At 37.5% G+C, this 26399-nt stretch overlaps 1 protein-coding gene across 14 annotated transcripts in view; it reads right to left on the bottom strand.

The window, feature by feature from the left end:
- Positions 1-2161: 2161 nt before the first annotated feature.
- TRIM2 (tripartite motif containing 2) overlaps positions 2162-26399 on the bottom strand; it is a 169709-nt gene continuing 145471 nt past the window's right edge. For 11 of the 14 annotated variants that reach the window (XM_072773684.1, XM_072773685.1, XM_072773681.1 and 8 more), the window contains 6 exons: positions 22305-22408; positions 21892-22059; positions 15485-15665; positions 14351-14421; positions 10148-10288; positions 2162-6600 (listed from right to left, as the gene is read on the bottom strand). In XM_072773684.1, the coding sequence (XP_072629785.1) occupies positions 6448-6600; positions 10148-10288; positions 14351-14421; positions 15485-15665; positions 21892-22059; positions 22305-22408 (818 nt within the window). In that variant the 3' untranslated portion in view covers positions 2162-6447. The remainder of the gene's footprint in view (positions 6601-10147; positions 10289-14350; positions 14422-15484; positions 15666-21891; positions 22060-22304; positions 22409-26399) is intronic. The other 3 variants (XM_072773683.1, XM_072773688.1, XM_072773690.1) reach the window with 1 other exon arrangement.

Genomic DNA, 26399 nt, shown 5'->3' with positions numbered 1-26399 from the left:
TCTTTTAGCAAGCCTGGGCTCTATCAGTGGTCAGGCCCCAACACCACCCCTCTGTCTTCCTCTGGGGTGAGTTCTTAGCTGCCAGCTTCCTCAGCCCCAGCCAGCAAACCCTGCCACCCTGTACTCCTGGCAGGGGGCCTGGGTACAAGCCCGGAAGAGTGGGAGTTGAGTCTGAGTCACAGTGTGGGGCCCTAGGTGCCCATGAGGGTGTCTGTACTTACCTATCAAGTATCCCTATGCCCAAGAGAGTGTGACATTAGCTAGGTAGACCACTACCACAGGTCAAGAGGTCACAGAAAAAAGGAAAAAGCCTTTTACATTTTTTGTAAAGGAGAGCTCCTGCATTTTCATTTTGCACGGCTGCACAAAATATATATATATATATATATTTTGACATATATATAGATTATATATAGATTATGTATTAGTTTGCTACTATTCCCTAGTGGCTGGAACATACTAGACTCAGTAAATATTTACTAATGGGTGCATATAATACAGCTCCTGGTGTTATCATTACCTGGCCTGGTTTGGTAACTGGTTGGCCTGGTTCACCAACCAAACGGTAAGCTCTTAAAAGGTTACAGGCTTTGATCCTTACCTCCCTTACACCTACCCTAAACCCTGCTGTTATCACAAGTGCTTACACATTTGCTCAATGACAATAGCAAGGACAACTTAAAGACAATAGGGTTGGGTAAAGGATAGAATGTCATTTGCCCTTCCAGCCTCTTCACTTAGCCAATAAATTGCAGCTTTAATTGAACTTGTCTGCTTCTGGAAAGGGGTGCAGCTTGGCTTTATGTGCAATGAGTCCTCAAAGGACAATTTGAGACATGCTTAAACTTGGGGCAACTGGCTTTTTATCAGGAATGCCTCACTTGCTGCTTCTGAAAACTTCAAAAGGGCTCACAATAGCCATGCTGCCTGCTTGGTTGAAAGAAAAAATAAATGAATACAAACAGGATTCAAGAATACTAATATTCACAGTTACTAGTTGGCAGCATCCTCTTTGGCACTTTTCTCATTTCTAAGACTGACTTAAGTCACCTCTTGTAGACTTCTATTACAGATTTTTTTAATTCTAAAAAAAAAAAAAATTTTGTGTCCCTCCATTGATCACAAAGGATTCTCAAAAGATAGAATTTAGTATTCATTGTCACAGCAAAATATAAATTACAGACAACAAAAAAATCAAAAGCCTATAAATGCATGAGGAAAAAAACTTGTATACATATATGTAAGGTCATGACTTATTTACAGTCAATGAAAAAGGACAAGAATCCTCTGTAGAACAAAAGACCAAATTATCAAATCCACAAACCACTCATGATTGACAGCTTATCTATCCTCAAGTCTTGTAGGGAACATACTGGCCTGTAGATTAGTGGCATTAAAATGACAACCTTCAATTATGAATAGAGAAAAAAAACTTTAAAATTTTTTAAATTTTAAGAAAGACGGAAACTTCTTTGCAAGAATATGACAGTGATATTCCATTATTTATACATCCACCATCAGGTTCCTTTACAACAGAACCTCCAGAGGACTGTCCGACATATTATTTAGATATTGTGACTACTGCTTGAAATGCTTGGCTATTAGCTTGATGTAGTATAAAAATTTTTATTATAATGAATATGTATTCATTCAATTCATTAATTAAATTTTGGACCCTAAAGACAGTATTTTTAGTGAGATCCCTTTCTAGTTCTTCATTCTGTAGAAATGTGACTGCCATGACTTCTAGATGTATCTTGTGATTCTTTAAGCATAGTGATTTTGGTCTATCTCACCTTCTTTTCGTTTTAAAGGATTTTTATTTATTTATGAGAGGCACAGACATAAGCAGGCTCCCCACAAGAAGCCCGATGTGGGACTCGATCCCCTATCCCGGGATCACGCCCAGAGCGGAAGGCAGACACTCAACGGCTGAGCCATCCAGGTGTCCCCTAGTTCACCTTCTAAATATGTGTGTCACGGTTTTCCAAATTCCTCTCAAAGATACATCATAAATGCTAACCAGATTATTAGTATCATAAACAAAAATTTTACTAATTTAACTACATAGTTTGGTTGAGTATTGATATCTTCCACATATTCTACATTTCCCTTTATTAAAAAAGGAAACAATATGTAAAATAAACATTCACCCTGGAAATGGAGAAAACAAGCTTTATTATAATGATTTGAGATTTTGTGCATGGTAAAGATATACACATGAAACTTGTTTCTCCTATGTTTCAAGACAGAATTAATTTAAAGTTTTATTTAGACTAAAGCATCCAAAATACTGTGGTACGTATGTAGCTACGAACATACAAACACTTTGATGCACAGCGTTCATTCTTTTCTTTAAATAGGCAGTCGGCATTTCGATTCGTAAAAGAACAAATGAGAAGATATCAGTTATCAATGTCAGAGAGCGCAAGACTTAGTGTTCTATACACAAAATGTATGAAACAGACCTATAAAGATGGAATGTACAAAATTTAAAAAGAAAAAAAGGAAGCAAAAATCCTTAATACTCATACATAGGATTGAAAGGCAATAGAATTGAGAATGATATAAAGGATTCTATTACAAGAATACACTCTGTTGAGGACAGAACATTCCCATGTCATAAAGCAAAAGCACGGAGTTTAAGGCTGTGTTGCTTTTGAAAATTAATGGACGTGCTGTACATTCATTGGGACAACATAGCCGATTTATTAATCTAGTTTAGAATATTAATAGCTTTCCATACATTCTCCACAAACAGACCACACAATCACTGCCACACAGTTCATCTTCAGAAAGTTTAAGATTAAGCATCATGATTTGTAGCTTACTGTCATTTAAAACAAAACAAAAAAATCATTTATTTATACCAAACAAATCTTTAATGGGCACTTAGTTTCCTTTATGGCAATACTAGATTCCTAGTTATCAAAAATATTAAAATAATTGTAAAGTTTAAAACCCTGCAACATTTACAGAATGCAACAGTATTACCACTTTCGATTTTAAGCAAAATTAGACGATGGCTGCAGCAAATAGCTTCAATTTTATCCTACCTGGAAATGTCTTGTTTTTAAATTATTTAACTAAAAATACTCCTCCCTTTTCAGAAGCTGAATAGGGAGGATACTATAGAGTCCAAGTGTACAAAAAGGTTTTTCCCATTTGAAGTGATCTGCACAGTACCTAAGGTTCATTTGCTATTTCCTCCAATTCTCTCAGTAGATATTACCAAAGCATTTATGCATATCCTTCAATGGTAAGGATCCACAGACACTTGCTACCGTACTGCTATTCCAGTTAACTCCAAGTGAGGACATACCCTGTATACTTAGGAATAGAAGCAAGTGTATTCTAGTTGCATGGACCTGTAGTATTTGTCTCAAATCTGGTCAAAGAGTAAATTAAAATAAGGAAACTTGGGGACTTATTTAGTTACTAGAGACTAAAAGTTTGATCAAGATACTAAGTACCATTAAAAAAAATGGTGAACAGTCATAAAGGCTTTTTATTCATGTGTTTCGGGATGGTCGAGTGACTACGTCCCCCAAGTCCAGCAGGAGAGGTCTATACTGGGTGGGAATGCATCACCGACCTTTACATTCGAACTGGCAATCTTTTGCCAGAAGTGCCCAGGGGACATCTGAATGGGTAATTTTTCAGTGCTACTTATCATGAATGTATGACAGGTTCTGTACACTTGACAAAGAGAAATCAAACAACGATGATGGCTCAGGGAAAAAAAGTCACTTACTTTAATATCCTTCTCAGTTTACCAGAAACCATTTTCTATAGATTGTGACAAAACTTCATTTAAATCTTGCCTATTCCTATCTTATCAGCAGCACTTTCCCCCTCCTCGAATATGCTTATTAAGAAATACAGTAAATGCTCCTATGTATCCAAATGTGAAATGTCATCTACACTTTAACATACAAGAGACTACATATGTTGGGGGAAAAATACAGTGTTTCTTGGAGTGCCCACAGCAATATGTTCCAGTGACACATAGTGGAACAGGTCTGAATTGAAGTATCTATTTTTCCATTCCAGTTTGTGCCAAAAATGACAGATTAAAAAAAAATTAGCCTTGTATTCAATCTATTATTGAGATATCCAGCCTGTTACGGTATGATGGCTGGTTAATTGCTAAATTCACAAATAAAAATTTCAATGATGTGCAAAATAATTCTTTTAAGTAAACTAGTCTTAAGACCAATAGCTTGTGACAGAACCTAAATAGGAAGCCATTTTTGCTTGTGAAAATAAACCAAAATTGATTTAACCAATTTAAAAAGTTTTCTTTTAAAGAATCTAGGAGCTATCAAGAGTCTAGCTTATCTTATGCAGAATGTTAGTAAATGGCAAAATGAAATTCCTCCCTAGAGCATAAGCTCCAAGCAGGCGGGAGTTTTGTCTGTTTTCTCCATGGCTGTGCTGTATCCTCAGTGCCTAGATCAGCAGCTTGGCACCTAGTAAGCACTCACTGAATACGAATGTCTGAATTCAAAGACTTATTATTATTAGTTCAGTATTGTTAGCAAACAGTATCTTAGTTTTACATTCTAAAAATGTTATTGAATTTTATGACTTCATTATAGTCTCAAATATTTCGAAAACTCTAGCTAAAAAAACAAACAAAAAGGTAAATCTAATGTTAATCTTCATGAAAAATTTTCTTTCAGAGGTTGATTTGGGCATAATAAATTTGATAGACAATTGGAAGTAGCTAGATTTCCCTTCTACATTTAAAAAAGTCCTATAGAAGAGAATGACTGAATTATAAATTAAAAAGCAATGAACATAACATATACATATGGGAAATGTTTTCTCATAGTACAGTTCTAAGGTGCTTTCAGTGAAAGAGATCCCAAAGTCATTATCGAAAATGCCAAACATGACATCCTATTTGGTAGAACTGAGTAGAAAATTAAACAGTGGAAAGAGACCACATTTTATTTTACAGTATCAATGACAGATTCACAATTAACTAAATTATTCTTCACATTTCTCCAAACGCATTTATACTTAAATTTAACTCAAGTTCAACGTTTCTTTTTCCTCCGACCTGTTTTTGTTTTTTTGAAAGCACAGAAGGCCATTTTCTGGCTAAAAGTCAGCCAATATCATCATTACTGGACAATGGTGAAAAGTAAACCTGTTTTCGGGCTTGCTCTACTAGGACGGCTTTAAACTGCGCGGTAAAGGAATGTGCTGGACGATGCTTCTGTCTTTCAGAGTGCTGCCTATTTGAGTACACCAAAGATTCAGCTATATATATATATGATACATTCTACACCTTACCCTAATCGTGTATACATAGTCCTTTAATGCCTCTACTATTCATTAGACAATGATAAATAACCATAACATGCCCTTACCTGTAATGCTTTCGAGATAACACAACTTTGGTAACATTTGCTTTCTAAGGGGAAACCATTAATCAATCACATGCCTTTGGTTGACACCATCAGTCCTCCAAAGGGCTACTTATGGCTCTCTGTCCTAGGATACTGGTGTCCTACTACATGTGCTGACATCTCGCAGGAGGTAAAGCTTTCGCTTTCATGAAGTGGAAGAGGAGAGACACGTGAGAACATGGCACATAAACTGTGGCTAACTTTTTCTTGATTACATACCAATTCATTAATCTGGAGTTGAGGGGGGCTGTTCCAAAAGGTAGCATTTGCTATTGTAATATGCTTTTCAAAGGATTGGGAATTTCATGATTCCCTGAAAATGGACTTTGTTTTTTGATACAAGGTGAGCAGGAGAGAAAAGGTGAAAAGCACACACAAAAAGGATCTTAGATCTAATCCAGAAAGGATGGGAAATTTGCAGTGGTTTTTAAGTGCCAAACTCAAAAGAGGCCTGCCTAATCACAGCTGGGAGGGTTTTATAAAATGGTCTTTTTTTTTTTTTTTCTAATTTATATGTAGTTACTGGTAACCAAAAAATGTCACGTGAGTAATACCTACTGTAAAAGTGAGGTTAGAAGATCCCCCGGGTCTCATAACCAAAGTTAAATAAAGTGTGTAACTACAACAGATTTTGTTTTTGTTTTGTTTCTGGAAGCTCTGCACAAAAGCTACCATTCACAGGATTAACGAATATTTTTAAATATTCTAGGTTTTTTTAGTGTTTGATTTGCAAAATCAGTTCAACTACATAAATCCCTGTCTGATAAGCCATAGTTCACAGGCGTAAAACTTTGCAGTTTCCATAGATTCAGTAAAAGGGATTTCTTTTCTTTAAACCCTAGAAGTGAATTACAGAAATCAGATATGCAGTTTTTAAGGAAATAGTTACATTCAGAAATACCCTTGGAAAGTTCATCACTGATTCTTTCTAGCATGAAAAGTCTAGTGTAATCTGGTCCCGCGTCGAGAAATCCATTCCAGTTTATAGTGCAAGACCTTTGTAAGGGGCTGTCCAGCTGCCCAACCATTACTGTAAGTACCGATAGACCTTGAAACAATGGTTTCCAGAGTCTGCAACCACAACATGGCCATCTGAAGTTAGGGCCAGGCCTTGGGGGCCGTAGAGTGGGTCAGCGGATGTGTTAATGTAGGACAAAAATGATCCGCTTCCGTCAAAAACCTGTAAAAAATATAAAGTCAACGTTTTACAGGAAAGTTATGGTAATATGATGAAATAGGAGTTAGAAAACCCTTACTAATCTTTTCAATATAAAAGCATGCAGGTAAGGGGCACCTGGGGGTTGTACTTGGTTAAGCATCCAACTCTTGGTTTTGGCTCAAGTGATGATCTCGGCATAGAGTCTGCTTAAGACTCCCTTCTCCTTCCGCCCTTCCCCCACTCTCTAAAATAAATAAAAATAAATCTTTAGAAAAAGTATTCATGTAAGCCCAGAGGTTTGTTTAGGTCACTATCATAAATCCATTCCTTCCCTCTACTTAACCTTGCTTTTTCTCTCATTCTCTATGCCCCGGAGTCACTGACAAGGAGGCATGTCATTGGCCAACAGATTTCACTTACATTCTTAGTTCCAGAGGAATAGCCCTCAATGGTGCCTGAAAATGAAGGACCCTTGTTTCTTACTCTTGGCCTTCACCTTCCTCCTGACTTACAGCCTCTTTTATTCTCAATCATAATAGAGGAAAATATCAGCAAATAGAACACAGAGCTATGGTCGTGAGTCATAATATACAATGAGAAAATAAAGAGGGAGTTATAAGAAGTTGGTGGCTTAATATATACATTTGTGGGTTTTTTTAAAAAGATTTCATTTTTAAGTAATCTCTATACCCAACATAGGGCTCAAACTTGCAACCCTGAGATCAAGAGTCACATGCTCAACAACCGAGCCAGCAAGGCGCCCTACAACATGTATGTTTGTTTTGTTTTGGTTTTGGTGGGGGGAGGACAGAGGGAGAGGGAGAGAGAGAATCTTAGGGAGGCTCCACACCCAGAGCAGAGCCTCATGTGGGGCTTGATCTCACAACCCCAAGACCATGACCTGAGCCAAAATTAAGTCAGACACTTAACCGACTGACCCACCCAGGTGTCCCATGTACACTTGGATATGAAGTAGTCATCTTTTGGTCTGTAAACTTCTGCCGTGATGAAATAAAAGGAATGCTTCTCCTTTACAAGGCCCAGGCTGGTTTCTTTTGACCATTCCGCTAGGCCCATAGGTTTCTTTTAAAAGGCAGTGTGATTAGGCAGGTGCTATGATGGCCATAATCCAAACAGCTCAGCATCTGTGGTCTTACACAGAACTGCTATGTGCACTTCGTTTCCTGTCTGACTTCTGGCTTTCTATCACTTAGACAATTCTGGCTTTCCATCACATCTTTCAAGTGTAGATGTCCACTGGCATAATTAAGCAAGATAAAAATAATGGAGAAATAAAAGCATTTAGATTTACATTTATAGTATCAATCTTTATTTTTTTTAAGTAACCTCTATACCCAATGTGGGGCTCCAACTCACACCCTGAGATTGAGAGTCATATGCTCTACTAACTGAGCTAACCAGATGCCCCTCAATCCTTTTTCTGAGAAGTAAATACCTGTATCAGATTCAAACTGTTAACTACTGCAGTCTTCACAAAAGACATCTGGGTACTAAAATGCCAAATGCGATTCATGACACCATTATTCCTAAACCATGAAAACATACTATTTTTTAAATTTGTTTTTGACAACTTTTAATTTTGAAATAATCGTAGGTTCGTAAGACATAGTAAGCTGCAGAGATAGTACAGAGAAATCCCCTGTGCCTTTCACCCAGTTGGGTAGAATGTTCCAGTAAAACCATCTGAGTCTGGAGATTTCTTTTTGGGGAGTAAAAATTAAGAAATATATTTCCTTAATAGTTTTTAGAGTATTCAAATTATTTATTTCATATTCGGTGAGTATGTGGAATTTGTACTTTTTGAGGTCCATTTCATCTAAATTGTCAAATCTGTACATGTCGAGTTGTTCAAAGGAATTTCCACATGCCTGCAAAGTCTGTAATGATGTTAGTGTATTGTGTCTTTTCCTTTATCAGTCTTCCTAGAGGTTTGTCAATTTTATTGATCTTTTCAAAGAACCAACTTTGTTTCATTGATTTCCTCTATTGTTTGCCTTGCATTTCATTGATTTCTGATCCTCTCTTCACTATTTCCTTCCCTCTGCTTGCTTTCAGTTTGTTCTGCTCCCTCTCCAGCTTCCTGAGGTAGGAGCTCAGATTACTGATTTCTTAACTTTCTATTTTTAAAGATTTTATTTATTTATTCCTGAGAACACAGAGAGAGGCAGAGACCTAGGCAGAGGGAGAAGCAGGCTCCCCGTGGGTAGCCCAATGTGGGACTTGACCCAAGGACCTCGGGATCACAACCTGAGAAAAAGGCAGTCAACCACTGAGCCACCTAGGTGCCCCCATTTCTGACTTTCTAATATAAGCATTCAATGCTACTAATTTCCCTCTTGTGTCAAATGGTGGTTACCAGGGCTGAGGAGTGGGGGAAATGGGGAGTTGGTCAAAGCATATAAACTTCCAGTTAGAAGATGAGGAAGTTTTGGGGATCTACCACATAGTACACTGATTATAGTTAAGAAAACTTAGGTACTTGAAAGTTGTTGAGAGAGTAGATCTAAATGTTCTCACCAAAAAAAGAAATGCTAACAATGTGATGGTGAGGGACAAATTAGCTAAAGACATGATGGTAATTATTTTGTAATATATAAACGTATCAAATCAACTCACTGTATACTTTAAACATGTGACATGTAGTATATCAATTACAGCTCAACAGAGCTGGGGAAAAAAATCACCCTCTCACAATCATCTTAGCTGCGCTCCACAAACTTGATATGCTGTATTTGCACTTTCATTCAGTCAATATATTTTTAAATTTTCCTTGAGACATCCCATCCCCTCTGACTCATGTTATTCAGCAGAATAATGTTTTTAAATGCACAAAACAAAATACATGGGATTATAAAGGAGAACAATTATATTAAAATACAGTTGTAAAACTTTTACAAAATTGCGATACAGTAATATGTGTACTTTTTTAACCAACACACAAAATAACAAGTAGTAGTGATGGGTCTAATACTCACTAGTTTTGAAAGAATGATGAGTATAAATGATAATTCAAGACCTCTGCAACTGTTAAATAAAAGATCATGACCTGAGCCAAAATTAAGTCAGACACTTAACCAAGTGAACCACCCAGGTGTCCCATTGTACATGTGGATATGAAGTAGTCATCTTTTGACTGTGATTCCTCTTTTTCTGTGATTCCTCTTGGTGACAAAGTTATAGGTATTACTGAAATTACTGTGACAACTGCCTCTATTCAGAATTTTAAAAATGTTTTTCATTAGTACCTAGTAAAAATAGTAATATAATATTTTTGTTCAATGGACCTCTTGAGTTCTAGCCACAAACACTTTGGGGATCTATGGGATTCATGTTAAAAATTCCCAATTCAGAGAGCTTCACTCTGGTAATCTGTTGATGTTTTTTCTCCTCCACCTTCCTTTGTTTAGCACTTCTGGTGAGATTACCTATGGTCTATGAAGAACCTAACCAATGACGAAAGGAAAACATTCCAGCTGGGAGACAGCCAATTCTTCACTTTGAACAAATAGCAATCACTCTAAACAAATACATTAGCATTTTCACTTACCTGGATCCTGCTGTTTCCCCAGTCTGCTACAATGATGTTTCCATTTGAATCCACAGCTACACCTGTTGGAGCATTAAACTGACCATTTCCTTCTCCATTTGAGCCAAACTTCAACATGAATTCGCCTTCCTGATTAAACACCTATAAGAGATATTTTTAAATCATTTCATTTTAAGTTGAAAACAGTTGTGCCAACATTATGAGTCTTAAAAAATATGTATCTGCACAGGTTTTTAATAACAAGCCCTATGATTTAAAATTTTCTGAAAAAAGAAATAAATCTACAAGGTAGACCCCCATATCACTTAGGGCTCCCCAATTTGCTACATAAATTTGATTTATCATTTGCTAAATCATTTATTTCTAGCTTATATCTGGTTATTGAATACTTATATGAAAAATACTTTTGTTATAAATTACAAAATAATATACAAATATAGGGTAGGGTGAGAAAGTGGAGCTATAACTTTCAACAATATTACTCATTTTGCCTTTAAATAAATAGCTAAATTTGAAGGACAGGCATTGTATTTCTACCATGATGGATGATCAAAGTTGGATCAGGACCTAAAAGTTTTTGGTTAGGCCAAATGCTCAGAATTTATTACCTTTTTGCAAACTCAACATGGGATAGAGTAGGCTGGACTTCACACTTACATCAGGGGAAAGTGTGTGTGTGTGTGTGTGTGTGTGTGTGTGTGTGTGTGTGTGTTTAATGGCACAGGCAAAGAATAAGAGAAGGGTTTTTTATATACTTTTTTCAACATATATATTTAGTTAAAATAGAGAGTTAATATGACCCTAAGGTTTTGATGGATGGAGCATACTGAGTGGAGGGGGCTGACATAAGTAGGGAGCTACACAGAACTCTTTAGCAAATTCTTTAATATCTGATATGGAAAAGCAATGGATTGTTGCAGTTAATTAAATATTCTTATTAATGAAGTATTACTGTATTTGTATCAAATAAAGATTACTGATTTGGGCAGAATTAAATTTTTAAATATGTGTTTAAATTTAAGACTATAGTATGCATACTTTTACCTTGATGATTCAGATGATACTTAATGGTTGTGAAATATACCCAGGATATTATTTTAAGCATCCATTATCACCTAGCCTACATGTGTAGACGTACTCATTAACAAATCAAAAAGTATTACATGCAAAAAGCACCATGAAAGTAAGGGTTCCCTATACCAAGTGCAGATCTAATTTGAAAATGATCTCAGGATCTTTTACAGATTCTCCTATTGCCACCTCTGTGATCTTGAAAGATTAAAATGACTCTTTTAGTTATGTACACTGGGAAAGCAAAGCGAGAAACTTCCATCTCTAAAGGCTAAACTTCCTTTAAGATGAAGAATCATGACTGCTTCTTGAATTAATTCAATTAATTTGCCAAGTAAGTAAGCTACCTCTTTGGTTTGTTGGAAAGGACAAGAACCAGCTTTTGCTAAGATGCTATGTTTTAAAAATCTTTCTTGACTCCTTTTTATATCCTTTCACATGAAACATTCTTGTTTTAAAGACCAATGAAAGTGTTTGTTTACTGGTGAGGACACAATTTATTATTCTCTGATCTTTCCCTTTTTAAGTCCTACCAATGATCTTTTTGTTTGCTTGTATCGATCTCTGAGTAAGTATGTTTTCCTTGGCATGCTCCAAATGGCTCAAATGCTTCCACTCTATGTTGGAATGACGGATAATGCCAAATTTAGTCTTACTTGTTTTGCAATGAAAAGAGAATGCATACTGAAGACCTCTAAAGACTTCTGCCATTTGTTAGCCCTGACCTACAGGCAGTTTTCACAATGACCAACAGAGAAGTAACTAGAATACAGAACCACTGCTAACTGCCACATGTTACACGGGGAACAAAAGCCCAACTATTCCATAAGAGCTATATGGCAACAGCTATCAAAGAGAAGAGAAAAAAAAACAAAAACAAAAGACTGGTTTTCTTAAATCAGGGGAAAATAGAGTTTAAATTACTACAATAATCTACCTCTACTATACTGAAAACTTGGAAGAGTTTTCAGAATCTTAATAATTATAAAGAAAACATCATTTAATTGCTTATAAATTACTCAGATGAAAACATAATTAAGAGGCAGATGCATGAGCTGAAATAGTAAATTTTTACAGCTTTGATTTTTCTAACAAGTTTTTACGCAAGTTTTTGTGACTTTGAAAATCCTTTCCTGATTTTAAAAATTCTGCTCACCTCAAATACCACCTCCATTTGGCAGTCTTCCCTGATAGTCTGAGATACAGAAATCTGTTCTTTGTTTTCTTCTGGATTCTTACAGAACTTTATATGTACCTATTTTTAAGAAAATATTGCTACCTTGCCTTGCATCTTGATTACTTACACAGGTATTATTTCCTTCTACATTGTCAGCCACTGCTGGCAAATAGGAGTCCTCCCACATACCAATGCCAGTTGATTCATAGAGACTGCCTGGAGCACTGGGACGGAAAGGCTCTGAGGCCACAGTTGCGCTTTAGTAGAAAAGAGCAACTTGATTAATATTACTATCTTCCAGTGGGGGTAGGCAGAGCGGTGCCAGGCATTGGCTGGCCTCTGTTCATCTACACGGGTTACCTTCTGGTTACACGCGCCCTCTCGTTCAAGGAGTCCTCCATAAAGGGAATAGAAGAAAGGAAGTGTGATAATAGCCTGTCATTACTTTGCAGTTACTCTCATCATGCAAAACTGTGACAGCCACCCACCCCCACCCCAGAGGATGGTCTACAGCGCAGTCCCTACTGCCCTATTGCTTCTTTGTTTCCCTCCTCCCCACCACTACTTTTCCTAGTCATCTTTCTTTTACCAAGACAGGTCCCAGAGAGAGAGACGTAAAGAGAGAGAGAGAGAGAGCAAGAGATGGAGGGAGGTGGGGGGAGTGGGGATGGAGCTCTATCACTATGGCAGCAGCGTGGGACAGACAACATGGCAGGAAGCAGCCTGAGAAGGAAGCAATGGTGGGCATCCTTTTTTTCCTCCTGTCCCATCACCACAGCCCGCTCTGCTCTATTTTTGCATAAGGACTTGGCACCCACCAAAAAAGTTCAAAACCTTTCCATTTACTCAGGTTAAACATATCTTTGGGGACAAGCTGGGGAAATGAAGCAGTGAAGGACTCAGAAGAGAGAATATCTTTGGGTATTGAAATCCTATTTCTACGTAGCTGTTCCAGTTATCAACAATAGCTATTTTTCAATTTGGCTGCCCAATGGAGCAGACTTTAGTCACAGGCATATTGTCATCTATGCTGTTCCCTTATTATCCTTCCTTCTGAAAATGCCTCACTTTAAAAAATTTAAATGAATTTACTTACAAGGAAAACTATATCACTTCTATAAGTGCAAACCAGCACCACTTGATATAAACAGAAGGTAACCCTAAAAAATAAACATTTAACTTTTAAAATAAAAATGTCTGGCAGTGCACTGCCCATGACCACCTGGCATACCTTCAGTGGAACCCGCACCATACCTTGAGAATCATGACCTAGAATGGTACTAAACATTTTCTCATTTCAGCAAAATGAGAAATCTGCTTTGATACATTTTTGTATTTCCTGATTTGCTCACAATAAACCTCAAATCTTTCTTCTCCCTATACCTAGTAAGAAAAATGTATTACACTGTTTGGGGGAGAGTAATGGGCATTGTACACTAGGGAAAACCAAGAGTGTGAAAATATTCTAAAAAGTATGAAATAGCTATAGGAATTATACCAGGACTATTTCCCTTTCAAAATCTCTGGTTGCAAAAAAAAAAAAAAAAAAAAAAACAAAATCTCTGGTTGCAGCAGCATTCTAATATCTAAATTTGTTTGAAAGGCATTATGGTGCAGATAACTGCAAAAGTGATCTGATTTTATGAAGCTGCAGAAAGTTCTGCCTCTTTAGGTTCAAGGAATTGCTTTTTCAAATTTCATTTTTAAGTCATCTCCATTTACACTCGTTTCAAATTAAGAAACTTATCACCACCATATTTTGCTCAATTTTCTGACTCTTCAAAGTCTGTGTGTCCAAATTAAAACTTGCATCTTAGAGAGAAGCAAAATCTACTCTTTTATTTAGGTTAACTCCTTTAGTTCCTTTGCATAGAAGTATTATATTATTTTCTCTCAGACTGATTTCTCAATAAAAGCAGTTAAAAGGTAACAATAATTGACGCATTTTATGGTACCTTGACAGAATGATTATGGAAATCCGTAACAATAATCTCATTATTGCTATTTACGGCTGCAAAATGGGGACCTGCATAAAAGGTGAAAAAAAATATGTGAGAACTCTAACAATAAAAATGATTACAACACCACAGCAGTTGCAAAATTTACCATATTAGATATTTAAGAAAGAACAAATTATAGACTTAGTTCTTGAAAGATCATTCAGCCAGAACTCTGGCTCTAGATAATGTGGGTCCTCTATCAGTCTACACTTGGGACTGTCTACTCTGGCTTCTTTTAGACCAAGCTGAGTGTGCCAGCAGCCCTAATGAAGTGGAATGAGCAATAAGCATCAGAATTCATTCTCCGAGCCACCGTCTGAAAGTCACATCTGCCAGCTTCTCTGAGTACACATTAATCCTTTTAGGGCCCTCAGTTCCCACTGAGGAAAGATGTAGATTCTCAGTCCTAAGAAAAAGACTCCAATATTGAATTTTTTTTAAAAAGTAGAGCAGAAACCCATATTTTGTAATTTTGGGTGACATTCAGAACCTGGCAAAACTGGAGACAAAGCACACACAAAAAAAGATTATGCAAATAATCGTCAAATGCCAAAAGCACCCTTTCAAAAAGAAAATGTATACACTGTTTTCAGCCTCTTCTTGCAGATGTGAGAAACTAAGAAGCTTGTACTTGCAAAGTGGTACACCAAAAAGAAAAGTAACAGAACTGTCCTTCGTGTACTCAGCAAATATTCTAAAGTCCTGTTCTCTTATCCAGAAAGGTGAAAAAAAAACCTCTCCCATTCAGAAGCTCTTTAAACAAAGCTGCAGCTAGGGAGAACTAGGAGTTACTACACTGCTCGTCAAATATTTTTATTTCAAAAATATTTTATCTTAGAGTTTATGTTTTACTTAAATTCAAAAATTAGACTTCTAACTGCCTGCTGCCAATAAAAACCACGCATGGACTGCAGTTCAACTTACTGCAGGTGGAGTAATTGAGAAGCATCTCATCATGCTTTTGCTTAGATTTCATCCCCAGTATCTTTCCCAAAGCCAGCAAACACACTGGGGATTGAGGCATCTTCCACATGCTCCATCATGCAAATGTGAGCAGAAGAAGCATAAAAAAGGGGTTTTACATATTACCATCGAGTGTACCTGCAAACTGCCTGTCCCCATTTCCTCGGCTACCAAACCTGGTGACTATTTTCCCGTTTGGCTGGAAGATAAACACACAGCACGCCTTGTTGTCCACCACAATGATGTGCCCGTTGCGGTCCACAGAGACTCCTTTGGGCCCCATCAACTTTCCTGATCCAATTTTTGTCTGTTAGAGACAAGCACAGAGAATGAAATTTAAAACACTACAGAACATGAAGACAGACATTTGTTTTAGTACATATTTACTTGAATGTTCAAACAGGGGTGCACAGCTATTCATATGTCACAATGATCTTCTGTTTTTGTCACATCTATTATCTGCCACTAAGATTTACCTGAAATCCTTACTTTTTAAGAGGATCACCACCCAAAATGTTCTTGAATCCCCTTAACTGAGGTCACAGTTCCCTTGTAAAGATGCAATGTGGTAATAGCAAAAGATCACTGATCAGGAGTAGAAGATAGTTTTACGCCTGTCGCTTGCTTTAGACACACCTAGAATAGCACAGATGCATTTGATTTCAAGCTTCAGATTCCTTATATACATAAAAATGTAAAAAAAAAAAAAAAAAAAAAGACTTCAATAACTCCCAGTGGCATTTTTGGCATACTAAGTAAAATAATGTGAATAAAGCGTTCAGTGTAAAATATAGCATGTATTATGCAATCATTAAAGGTCAACTATCATTGTCATTGTTGTAGATCATCACTGGTATTAAAATTGCCAAGCATCTGCCATGTGCTTAGTTAACCATGTGTTAAGTTCCATGCAGGCAAGAATCGTGTCTCTTCTACCCACTACTGTGTACTCAGAGCCTAGCATACTTCTTGGTGTCTAACAGGTACTCCATAAACACTTGTTAAATATATTGATTTGAAAAGTCCAGCATTATTTAGGGTAGTCATGACGACTGAATAGTTCTAGTTTTCATTATTTTAAGATGGGAGGAAAGCATCAGATTTCTATCAAACACATACCATATATATTTTAAAACTCACTCATCTTTCTTTTTTTAAGATTTTATTTGCTCATGAGAGACACACACAGAGAAGCAGAGACAAAGGCAGAGAGAAGGTTCCATGCAGGAAGCCTGATATGGGACTCGATCCCGGGACTCCAGGATCACGCTCTGGGCCGAAGGCAGCGCTAAACTGCTGAGCCACCCAGGGATCCCTCATTCATCTAAGTAGACTATATAAATGCCTGTTTGCTACGAGATGTAGGTCTTATACCTTTACTTTTATAGCTCCATTATAAAGAAGTACTTGACTCATTCACCCATTTATTTACTAATTCTACAAACATTAATGGGGTACCAACTCTGTGGCTAATGATTCCAGGCAAGGAGTAGACAAGGGCAAGACCAGCCCTTACCCAGGAAGATGTCTCAGTCACATTACACAGACAAATACGTTCACTGGGTCCTTTTTGAAGTGCTTGGTATTGAGTATTTGATTTGGTAGATTTGAGAGAATTCAAATAGGCTAAAAGAACATGACAGGTCACTAAAGATAAGGAAGGAGAATGAGCACCAAGGTGAGGGAGCAGCCAGGAAGAGTGCCTGGTAAGTGAGAAGGGATGTAAAAGCCATAGTTCTCCCAGGCAGAGAGGCTCAGAGGGTCAAGTAGAGCTCTCTGTAGTTTTAGAAATGCTTTCTCAAATCTATCATATTCCTGGAAGAGAAAGTAAGAAACCACTGATATTAGTGGTGGTAGGAGAAACTGACTTTTCATTTTATATTCACCTGCAGGGTTTCTGTTTATTTATTTTAAGATTTTATTTATTGGGGTAGGGGGGGAAGAGAAAGAAAAAGCAGGAGCCAGGGGACAGAAGGAAAGGGAGAAGCAGACTCCTCACTGAACAGGGAACCTGACATGGGGCTTGATCCCAGGACCTCGGAATCATGACTGGGAGCTGAAGGCAGCCACTTAACTAAACCACCCAGGAGCCCCAGTTAGGGTTACTTTAAAAACTTTAAAAACTTATTTATTTGCATGTATTACTTTTTAAATTAAAAAAATTAATTTCAAAAAATTTACATTTCCGTAGGTTTTGTTTTCCCTCTTTTTTTTTTTTTTTTTTTTTTTTTTTTAAAGATTTTATTTACTCATTCATGAGAGACACAGAGAGAGAGGCAGAGACACAGGCAGAAGGAAAAGCAAGCTCCATGCAGGAAGCCCAATGCAGGATTCGATCCCGGGACTCCAGGATCACACCCTGGGCCAAGGGCAGGTGCTAAACTGCCGAGCAACCCAGGTGTCCCTCCTGTTTTCTCTCCCTGTATTAGCACTGCCTGATAGAAATGTAACATGAGCCATATATGTAAAAGATTTTTCTAGTAACCAACATAGAAAAAAAGAAAGAAAAAAGTATTATTTTAATCACATATTGTATTGAACCTAACATATCTAAAAGTTATCATTTCAACAAGTAAACAATATTAAAATTATTAATAAGGTATTTTACATTTGTTTTACTAAGTCTTTAAAATCCAGTGTGTATTTCACATGCACAGCACATCTTAATTCAGACCAGTACCTTTTCAAGAACTTGGTATCCTCTGTGGCTAGTGAATACCAAATTGGACAGTGCAATTCTCTGTACTTCTAAGATCTCATTTATGCAATGGCATCAACTTTCACCTCTGTCAGAATCTCAAATCCGTATCTTTAGTCCTGGCCTATTTTACAAGTTATTACGTTAAATTCAAACACTGTTAAACCAAACTTACCTCATTTTCACCATTAAAAAAAAAAACAACCCAAATTTGTACCTCCTGATTCCCTAGTTCCTTTATGATAGATACCACAGTTCATTTAAACCCAGGATCAAAATTTCAGAGCAAAATTTATTCTTTTACCAGTTGGAACCTCAGTTTCCTCATCTGTAAAATGGCAGCTATTGTATTTAACTTCTGGGTCATGCAGATTCTGAAGGACAGAGTGCCAAGCATAGCATATGGCACACAATCCCATCTCCACCCATTTGGTTGCTATCATATATCTGACCATCAGGAGTATCCTTCCTGACAGAGACTTACAGATAAGTGCAGAAAGAGAGTATGGAGAGAGGGACAGGGACGTTTTCCACAGTGGGGGATCAGATTGTGTGTGATCTTTAATCCTGGTTAAGATGATAAATAAGATTCAGCTTTGATCTCTTTAATATAAAGGGATACTTAAGGAAGGAAACAATAGGATTCTTGTAAGGGAATCTGTAGTATAAATTTGATCCTGATTTTGCAATCTAGCCCAGAGATTAAAGAGGCTATACCATAATGGTTTGTCAAAAAATTGTATACTTTTTTCATGTTATAATAGAAGATATGTCAATAAGGATCAAAAAGAAGAGAGGACATTCTAATTATTACAGCAAAAATATTATTACTGCCTAACATTATGAACACTAGTTGTTACTTTAGAATGATTCAGCCATATAATACCAAGCAGATGGTAATTATGTAGAACAAAAACAGAAGAAAGGGATTGCTGCCCTTCCATCCATGTAGTAAGAGCTAGAGCAGGTCTTAAACAAAACAAAACACCTTAAATGTTGTGGGCAAACGCAAACCCCTTTCCCTTCCACCTTCCTTTCATCACTCCAGTTTTGCTGCACTAGATTATACCACATGAAATTAATAGTTACTATATTTGGCCTGACAATGTGTCCCCTGTCTTAAACAGAATAGTAAGCAGAGTTATTTTAGACACTGACTTCGGAATAGTTAAATAAAGGTATTCAACTCAACAAGTAGGTCCTTGAATTGAAGAAGGAAGAGATGAGATATTTTAGAATATGGTGGACTGGGGTCTCTGTATCTGTTCTGGGGTCACAAAAGGTTCCTAGTTGGCCTAGAAGATATAGGTCAGCAGAAAAGATGGGAAGGAAAAAATTAGAGGCAAAAATGAATGAGAATCAGGGCTAAGAATCTGGTGAGTAAAAGAAAGAAAAGGGCATAAGCTGCTGTATCTCTAGAACTAACTAGAACAAATACAAATAATCCACCTTTGTGTTAAAGGTTTGTTTTTCTGAGCTTGTGTTTTATTTTACTGAATACCACTGAAAAGAAAGTATCTCAGTAAATGGTCATGCATATGGTCAGCTGGATGAGCTCCCATTACAGTACTAAAGCGTTTTTACTTGCTATCCTTTTATCCCCTGATCAATGCCTATTGAAAACAAAAGGGTCTGTTGAAACTATACCATATCCATTCCCCCTATCCTCTAGAGGGCATGAGTGTTCTTGTTTATTCCAACTCTGAGGATCTGGATCTTCCAGGAAGAGTGTCTATTATATATAGAATATTGAACCACTGAATGAAAATTGCATAATTCAAGAAGCCCTTCTCTCCTAAATGTAAAACTCCAGTTTCAAAATGTTTTATTATATATAAAATATTTCAGCATATTAGATATAAAACTCTTGATTTTATCCTTATTTTAGCATTCACTTATGAAGTCAGAGACAGGTCATAGTTTCACTAGCATATGTACCAAGAGGAAATAGGGTGTTTCCAAACTAGATGGACAATTTCAAGAGGTCACTGAAAAGTTTTTCTTCTGTTGATGTTAAAGTTGTCGTATTTGGGTATATCTGACTACAAACAGAATTATGAAAACACAAAAGCAGCAGAGGAAGTTAGAGATATAAAAAGGCAAGAGACCTTTCTGTGTACTTAGCCATCTTATGGAGTCATCAAATTTCTAGTGGAACAAAAAAAACCTCAAGGGCAATTGAAGAGTTGTGTGTAATATAGGGGAATTAAAAACTATGGCTTTTTATTCTCCTAGATTGAAAAGATGCTGCCCCACATAAAACAGGGGCTCCAATTTGAGGGTTAATAATTATGGAAGTAACTTGATTTAATAAAAATGAGAGGACTATAGTGATCCAACAATTTTAAAAAGGAAAATACAAATTCCTCCAATAAGAAACTGAGTGAACTTTGTGTAATCTTCAGGATTCTGAAATAGATTATGAAGAGCATCATCTCTGAACATTAGGTAAAGAAAGTTGTGACTAGGTACTGGCATGTCATGAAGTCCAAATCACAGCTGATCAAACATTTCATTTTTTTGGACAGGGTTACTAGAAGCAATGGAAAAGAACATTTCTTAGATACCTATTTCATACAAGGCACATATGAAATCGAGAAATAAATCTCCAGCAATTCTTACCCAAATCCCAAAAAATAGATTTTTTGTTTTTTTTTTTAAGATTTTTTAAAAATTTATTCATGAGAGACAGAGAGAGAGAGAGAAGCAGAGACACAGGCAGAGGGAGAAGCAAGCTCCATGCAGGGAGCCTGATGTGGGACTCGATCCCAGGACTCCAGGATCACGCCCTGGGCCAAGGGCAGGCGCTAAACTGCTGAGCTACCTGGGAATCCCCACCCCCCTTTTTAAAGATTTTTTTAACTAAAAAATATTTTTTTTTAAATCCAAATGTGAGTCTCTATTGAGACTCAAGGAAGTGATATTATTAGTTAATAAGTTGCAAACTTTGGATTCCAAAGTCTTGATCTAAGTAAAAAGCTCATGTTGTCACCTGAAAGAGAAGCCTCTAAGCAGGCTAGACAGGACAATGCAGAATGCACAGTGCTTATGGCCTTCAAAAACACCTTTGACAAAGTGCCTCATAATCTTCTTGTGAACAAATGCAGAAAATGGGCTGCACATAATATTCTTTGATGACACCTTAGAAGAGAGATTTCTGGTATCACCGGAGGGCTCTCAACTCTTTAGCGACTTGCTCAAGAAAGAGCTGATGCTGGGGACAATAGCAAATATGTCAAATGATGGGATGCTTCCCAAAATGCAGCTCAACTCACTTTTTCTCTGCGCTGCCAGCTGCCATTCTCTTGTCCTTTTGATTCCTATATTCTATATTTTAACACTAGGTTTCAGATTGCACCAAGCAATATAAGACTGATTCAAGGCTAACACAAAATTTTTTGTGTCATTTATAGCATCATTTTCCTCAAGGGGCTTGTATGCTTTTCAAAGGTAGAAAGCATGTTTTATGATTCTATTTCTCCCATTTCATCTATCATAGGTCTGAGAAAGTAGGAAGCACTTCATACACAACAATCTGTAAATTAATTTGGGAGATAACAATTGCCTCTTCAATAATCTTTGAATAGTTGTCTTCATTGAATTTAGGTAAATCTGCTAATATGTAAAAAAAAAAAAAGTGACTGAATGGCCTAATTGCTTTATAAAATGAAGCCGCTATTTCCTATACATAAAATTTATAACAATATCACTGCCCCTCTCCATAAAAGTTAGACGTAACATCCACATGTCTTTGTGTATGAAATCTTGAATTTCACCTTGTATTTTCTGTTTTTTCTCTCTACTGCATTGCAGCCAATTGGTAGCTTAATCTTACCTTAAACTTGCCATCAGAAGAGAAAATGCTAACCCATTTATTATCATAGTCTGCAATGATTATGTCCCCACTGGGATGCACAGCTACTCCTGTGGGCCGCTGCAGCTGCCCGGGAGAACGGCCTCGAATGCCAAACCGACTTTTGAACTGGCCATCATTGGAAAATATCTGCAAAACAAATGACATTCCTTGGAATGTAAATGAGCACAGAAATTAGTGAAGATGGAAAACAGTCAAAAACATGTATCCTATGTACCACAGGTCAGGACATGCAAACCCCATTTGAAGAAAAGTCTATACACATTGTAAGCTTCTCTTTCTGTCCTTGTACTATGGATCTTAAGTCTTAAGCAGGAAAATACGCAAATATCTGTTTTACCATATAAGTGAAGGTATATAATTGAGAACCATACCTGTACACATTGGTTGTTGCTATCTGCAATTAGTATCTTCCCACTTGTAGATGCAGCTACCCCTTGAAGATTTGTAAATTCTCCTTTATTTCTTCCTTTAGTACCTAGAAATAAATTATAAAATCACAGGAATTTAAAAAATAATAAAATAGAAATTAAGCAATAGAGAATCAGATGTCTGTTTCTTAAAGAGAATTAGGTTTCCATAGGTAATCTGAGAATATATATTTTTTTCTTTTAATTACACTCAAAAAAAGAGAACTTCTTCCACAATGACCTAATCCATTAGGACCTAATGGTCCTGAACTTCTCTTCTAGACCAATAAAGTCATTGCAAAGTCACTTTTTTAGGCAAATGCAATCTTGTCTTAAGCTCTAACTGCACATTATTTTATGTTACATTAATAATCATATTAAAATATATTTAGATTTCACAAAAAACAATTTAAAAAAACCTAATACTACAATTGAGGATATAGAACAGGAGAGGGCCTTATTTTAGAGTTTTGCTGAAATCCCACCCTCTCACTCAGCAGCTCTTGGAAGAAACCTGACTTGAAGAAGCTTCTAAGAAGCTTTCAATACATCCAACAAACCACAATACATCAGATATTATTAAACTAGCAGGCTGATTTTCAGATGCCTTATTTTCAAAGACTCAGTATATCGTAAGGTGTATATTCTTCTTGAAAACCTAGAAGATAGGGATCCCTGGGTGGCGTAGCGGTTTGGCGCCTGCCTTTGGCCCAGGGCGCGATCCTGGAGACCCGGGATCGAATCCCACATCGGGCTCCCGGTGCATGGAGCCTGCCTCTCCCTCTGCCTCTCTCTCTCTCACTGCGTGCCTATCATAAATAATTAAAAAAAAAAAACATAGAAGATATCCTATCCATATTTATTTGGATAAATAAATACAAAAAGCAAAGGAAAATTAGAGGGGGGAAAAATCCAAGGCGTCTATGGGTTAACAGATGTGTGTTTTTGTTTTTGTTTTTTTAACAGATGTGTTTTTGTTTTAAAACAAGTGTGTGGAACTTATTTCAATAAGACCATGTAAATATTAACAGATGGAAACAGACCGACCTCTGCTTAGAAATGACCAGGAAGAAGTTTAAATTTTCACAGAAAAAACTATGCCTTATTTGGGCGCTTTTATCATTTCATTTCATCATTATCATTTCATTTTTTTTTATCCTACTCAAAAGAGCAAGTTGATATTTTGGTTTTAGACATCAATGCAGCGCCTTAGGCGCACTTGGACAACGGCACGTGGATGGTGGCTAATGTCAGCCACATGCTGAAGCACGGCTTAGAAATGGCCAGACCCTTCTTAAACAGTTTGGGGTTTAGGAAGCGAAACTCGCAATGGAATTAAACTCAGCAGAATTGCTGGGCAGAAACATCTTATGTAGACCACCTGGTCCTGGTTCTCACCATGTAACCCAACCGAAGGTAATCTGCAAAGCAGTCACTTGGAGACACCAAAAATGCCAAGAAAAAGTTTATTCTAGGGGATGCCAAAGGAGACGACTGGAGGACAAGGCTCAAATCTGTCTCCCCAAGGAGGAGAGTCAAGGAAACTTAAGGGCAAACAAATAAATTTGGGGTAAAAAATTGCAGCTAACAATGCTTCTTAGTCTGCAGCCCCGGATTAATTCCATTAACCCTTTGGTTCCTGGCTTTAACCCGACCCACATGGTAGCTATTTCACTGAAATCCTGGACTCATCAAGTTTACTCACCACCTCTCTCTCATCTACTCGTACTAACATAGAAGAAAAATTTGAGATCCAGATTAGAAAGAACATCTCCCACCTTGCGGAAAAAAGGGTTCTATTTTATTTCAAATGTATCACAAATAGAATCCCTATAATAAGCATGTATATGATATTGATGTAGGAATGAGTTGGAGGCAGATGAGGCTAGGAAGGGAAAGGCCCCAGTCAGGCTCCTGCCCATCCCAAGGAAAAGAGAGATAAAACAGTAAAAACAAAAATAAACCTGGCTCTCTAGCTCCAAATTATTAGGGAGTATCCCCCTTTAATTGTCACTAGGCTCACAGAAAACACCACGTTAGGCAGATGTAGAGAAACATTAAGGAGACATTAGCCAAACAGAAAGGGACACCTTGTTTGTGCTCATGATATTTATAAAGAAACATCTTACTTGTAGCAAGTCTACCAATTATTCTAAATATAGATATGACATTTACAAATTCACCCTGATATTCACAAGAAATTTACCAAGTTCCCTGGTCAGTTTCCTATAAAAGACCATAAAAGCCCTCAGTGGCAACCCTGCAGCACCCTTCTCACTTTTGAGAGTTTCTCTGCTTAATAAACTGCTATATGGCTTTGCGAACTCTGTTGCAGTGAGATTCATTCTTGGGACTCCTTGAGACCAGAACCAAACTCTCCCATATCAATATCAGCTAACACTCTCTTAAAATGACGTGTTGGTATCTGTTGGTGGCAGGGGAAGGGGTGCTTAACTCTCGAGGGAGGTATGTGCCAACATGGTTTTAGCTTTGGGTCATTCCCTCTGATGTTGAATAGCCGCTGGTTAACAGGTACTGCAAAAACCGAAGGAACAAGAAACCATTCCTCTAAAAATGCTCAGTTTATATGTACTTTTTACTTTTATTTATTTTTTGTACTTTTTAAAAGGTAATGGGGGCAAGGCCAGGATTTCTTTTTTTTTTTTTTTTTTTTTAAAGATTTTATTTATTTATTCATGATAGTCACACAGAGAGAGACAGAGAGGCAGAGACACAGGCAGAGGGAGAAGCAGGCTCCATGCTGGGAGCCCGATGTGGGATTCGATCCTGGGTCTCCAGGATCGCGCCCCGGGCCAAAGGCAGGCGCCAAACCGCTGCGCCACCCAGGGATCCCAAGGCCAGGATTTCTCAGGAATAAAACTTAATTTGTCAAAAACCTTTATTAAAGTTATTATTAGCAAGATGGGGAACTAAGGACCAAATAAACACAGTTAACCACAAGAGTCCTACAAGAGGTTGGAATATAAAAAATGACGTATAAAGAATGGTTGTTTCTTTCTCCCAGACTGTTCTAGGTTCTTGCTTATGTAAAATTGGAACTGCACCCATGACCTCGACACGCAGATGAAAGAGAGATTGAAAATGGGGAGAGGGGGCAGCCCGGGTGGCGCAGCAGTTTAGCGCTGCCTGCAGCCCAGGGCGTGATCCTGGAGATCCGGTATCGAGTCCCATATCGGGCTCCCTGCATGGAGCCTGCTTCTCCCTCTGCCTGTGTCTCTGCCTTTCTCTCTCCTGCTCTGTATTTCTCATGATTAAATAAAATAAAATCTTTAAAAAAAAAATGGGGAGAGGAATAAGAAACACCTCAACAGGGTAGATGGACCCTGGTGCTGTCCCATCTGGTCCAGGCAGGAACAAAAACCTGCCTGCTGCCCTCTTTTATCTGCTTATCTATCCTGCTGAAAACAAAGCCTATTCTACTTGGAGAAGGTTCTGCAGGCAGCAGGTTAATGTTTGAAGGGGAAAATTATGGGGAGAAGAGTGCTGTAAAGAAGTTAAGGGGTGCCTCAGATTTAATTTTCCTTCTGAAGACAAAAGAGGTGATGTGGAAGGAGAGAAAGTACAAAAGCAAAAAATACACTTTTTTCTTTGCAAAAATAAACACACATTTCTCAGTGTAGGTAAAATTTGGTAAGACATTTCACTGGACTCCATATCAGTACCATTTAGAACCAGAAGAAGGCAGACTCTATGCCCAATGTGAAATGACCCGAGTGATTTTACCACCACTGTGTCATGAGAGCAATGGAACCCTGTTGCAAAAGAACACACTGCTGGAAAGAGGTTATACAGCCTCTACTAAGCTCCAGCACCTTGTGGTGTTGGCCCAGCTCATATCCTCCATCTCAAGTTAACTAGAGGTTGAGTCTGTTGCCCCACATATACAGAAAATCACAGGGCTGGAAAAACAGGTTAGTCTCAGTTTGCATATATATATTTATAAATATATATTTTAAATTTTATTTATTCATGAGACACACAGAGAGAGGCAGAAACATAGAGGGAGAAGCAGGCTCCTCACAGGGAGCCGGATGCTGG

This window comes from Canis lupus, chromosome 13 (assembly GCF_048164855.1).
Source record: "Canis lupus baileyi chromosome 13, mCanLup2.hap1, whole genome shotgun sequence".
Classification (NCBI taxonomy): Eukaryota; Metazoa; Chordata; class Mammalia; order Carnivora; family Canidae; genus Canis; species Canis lupus.
This window is presented reverse-complemented; position numbering and strand designations above follow the sequence as displayed.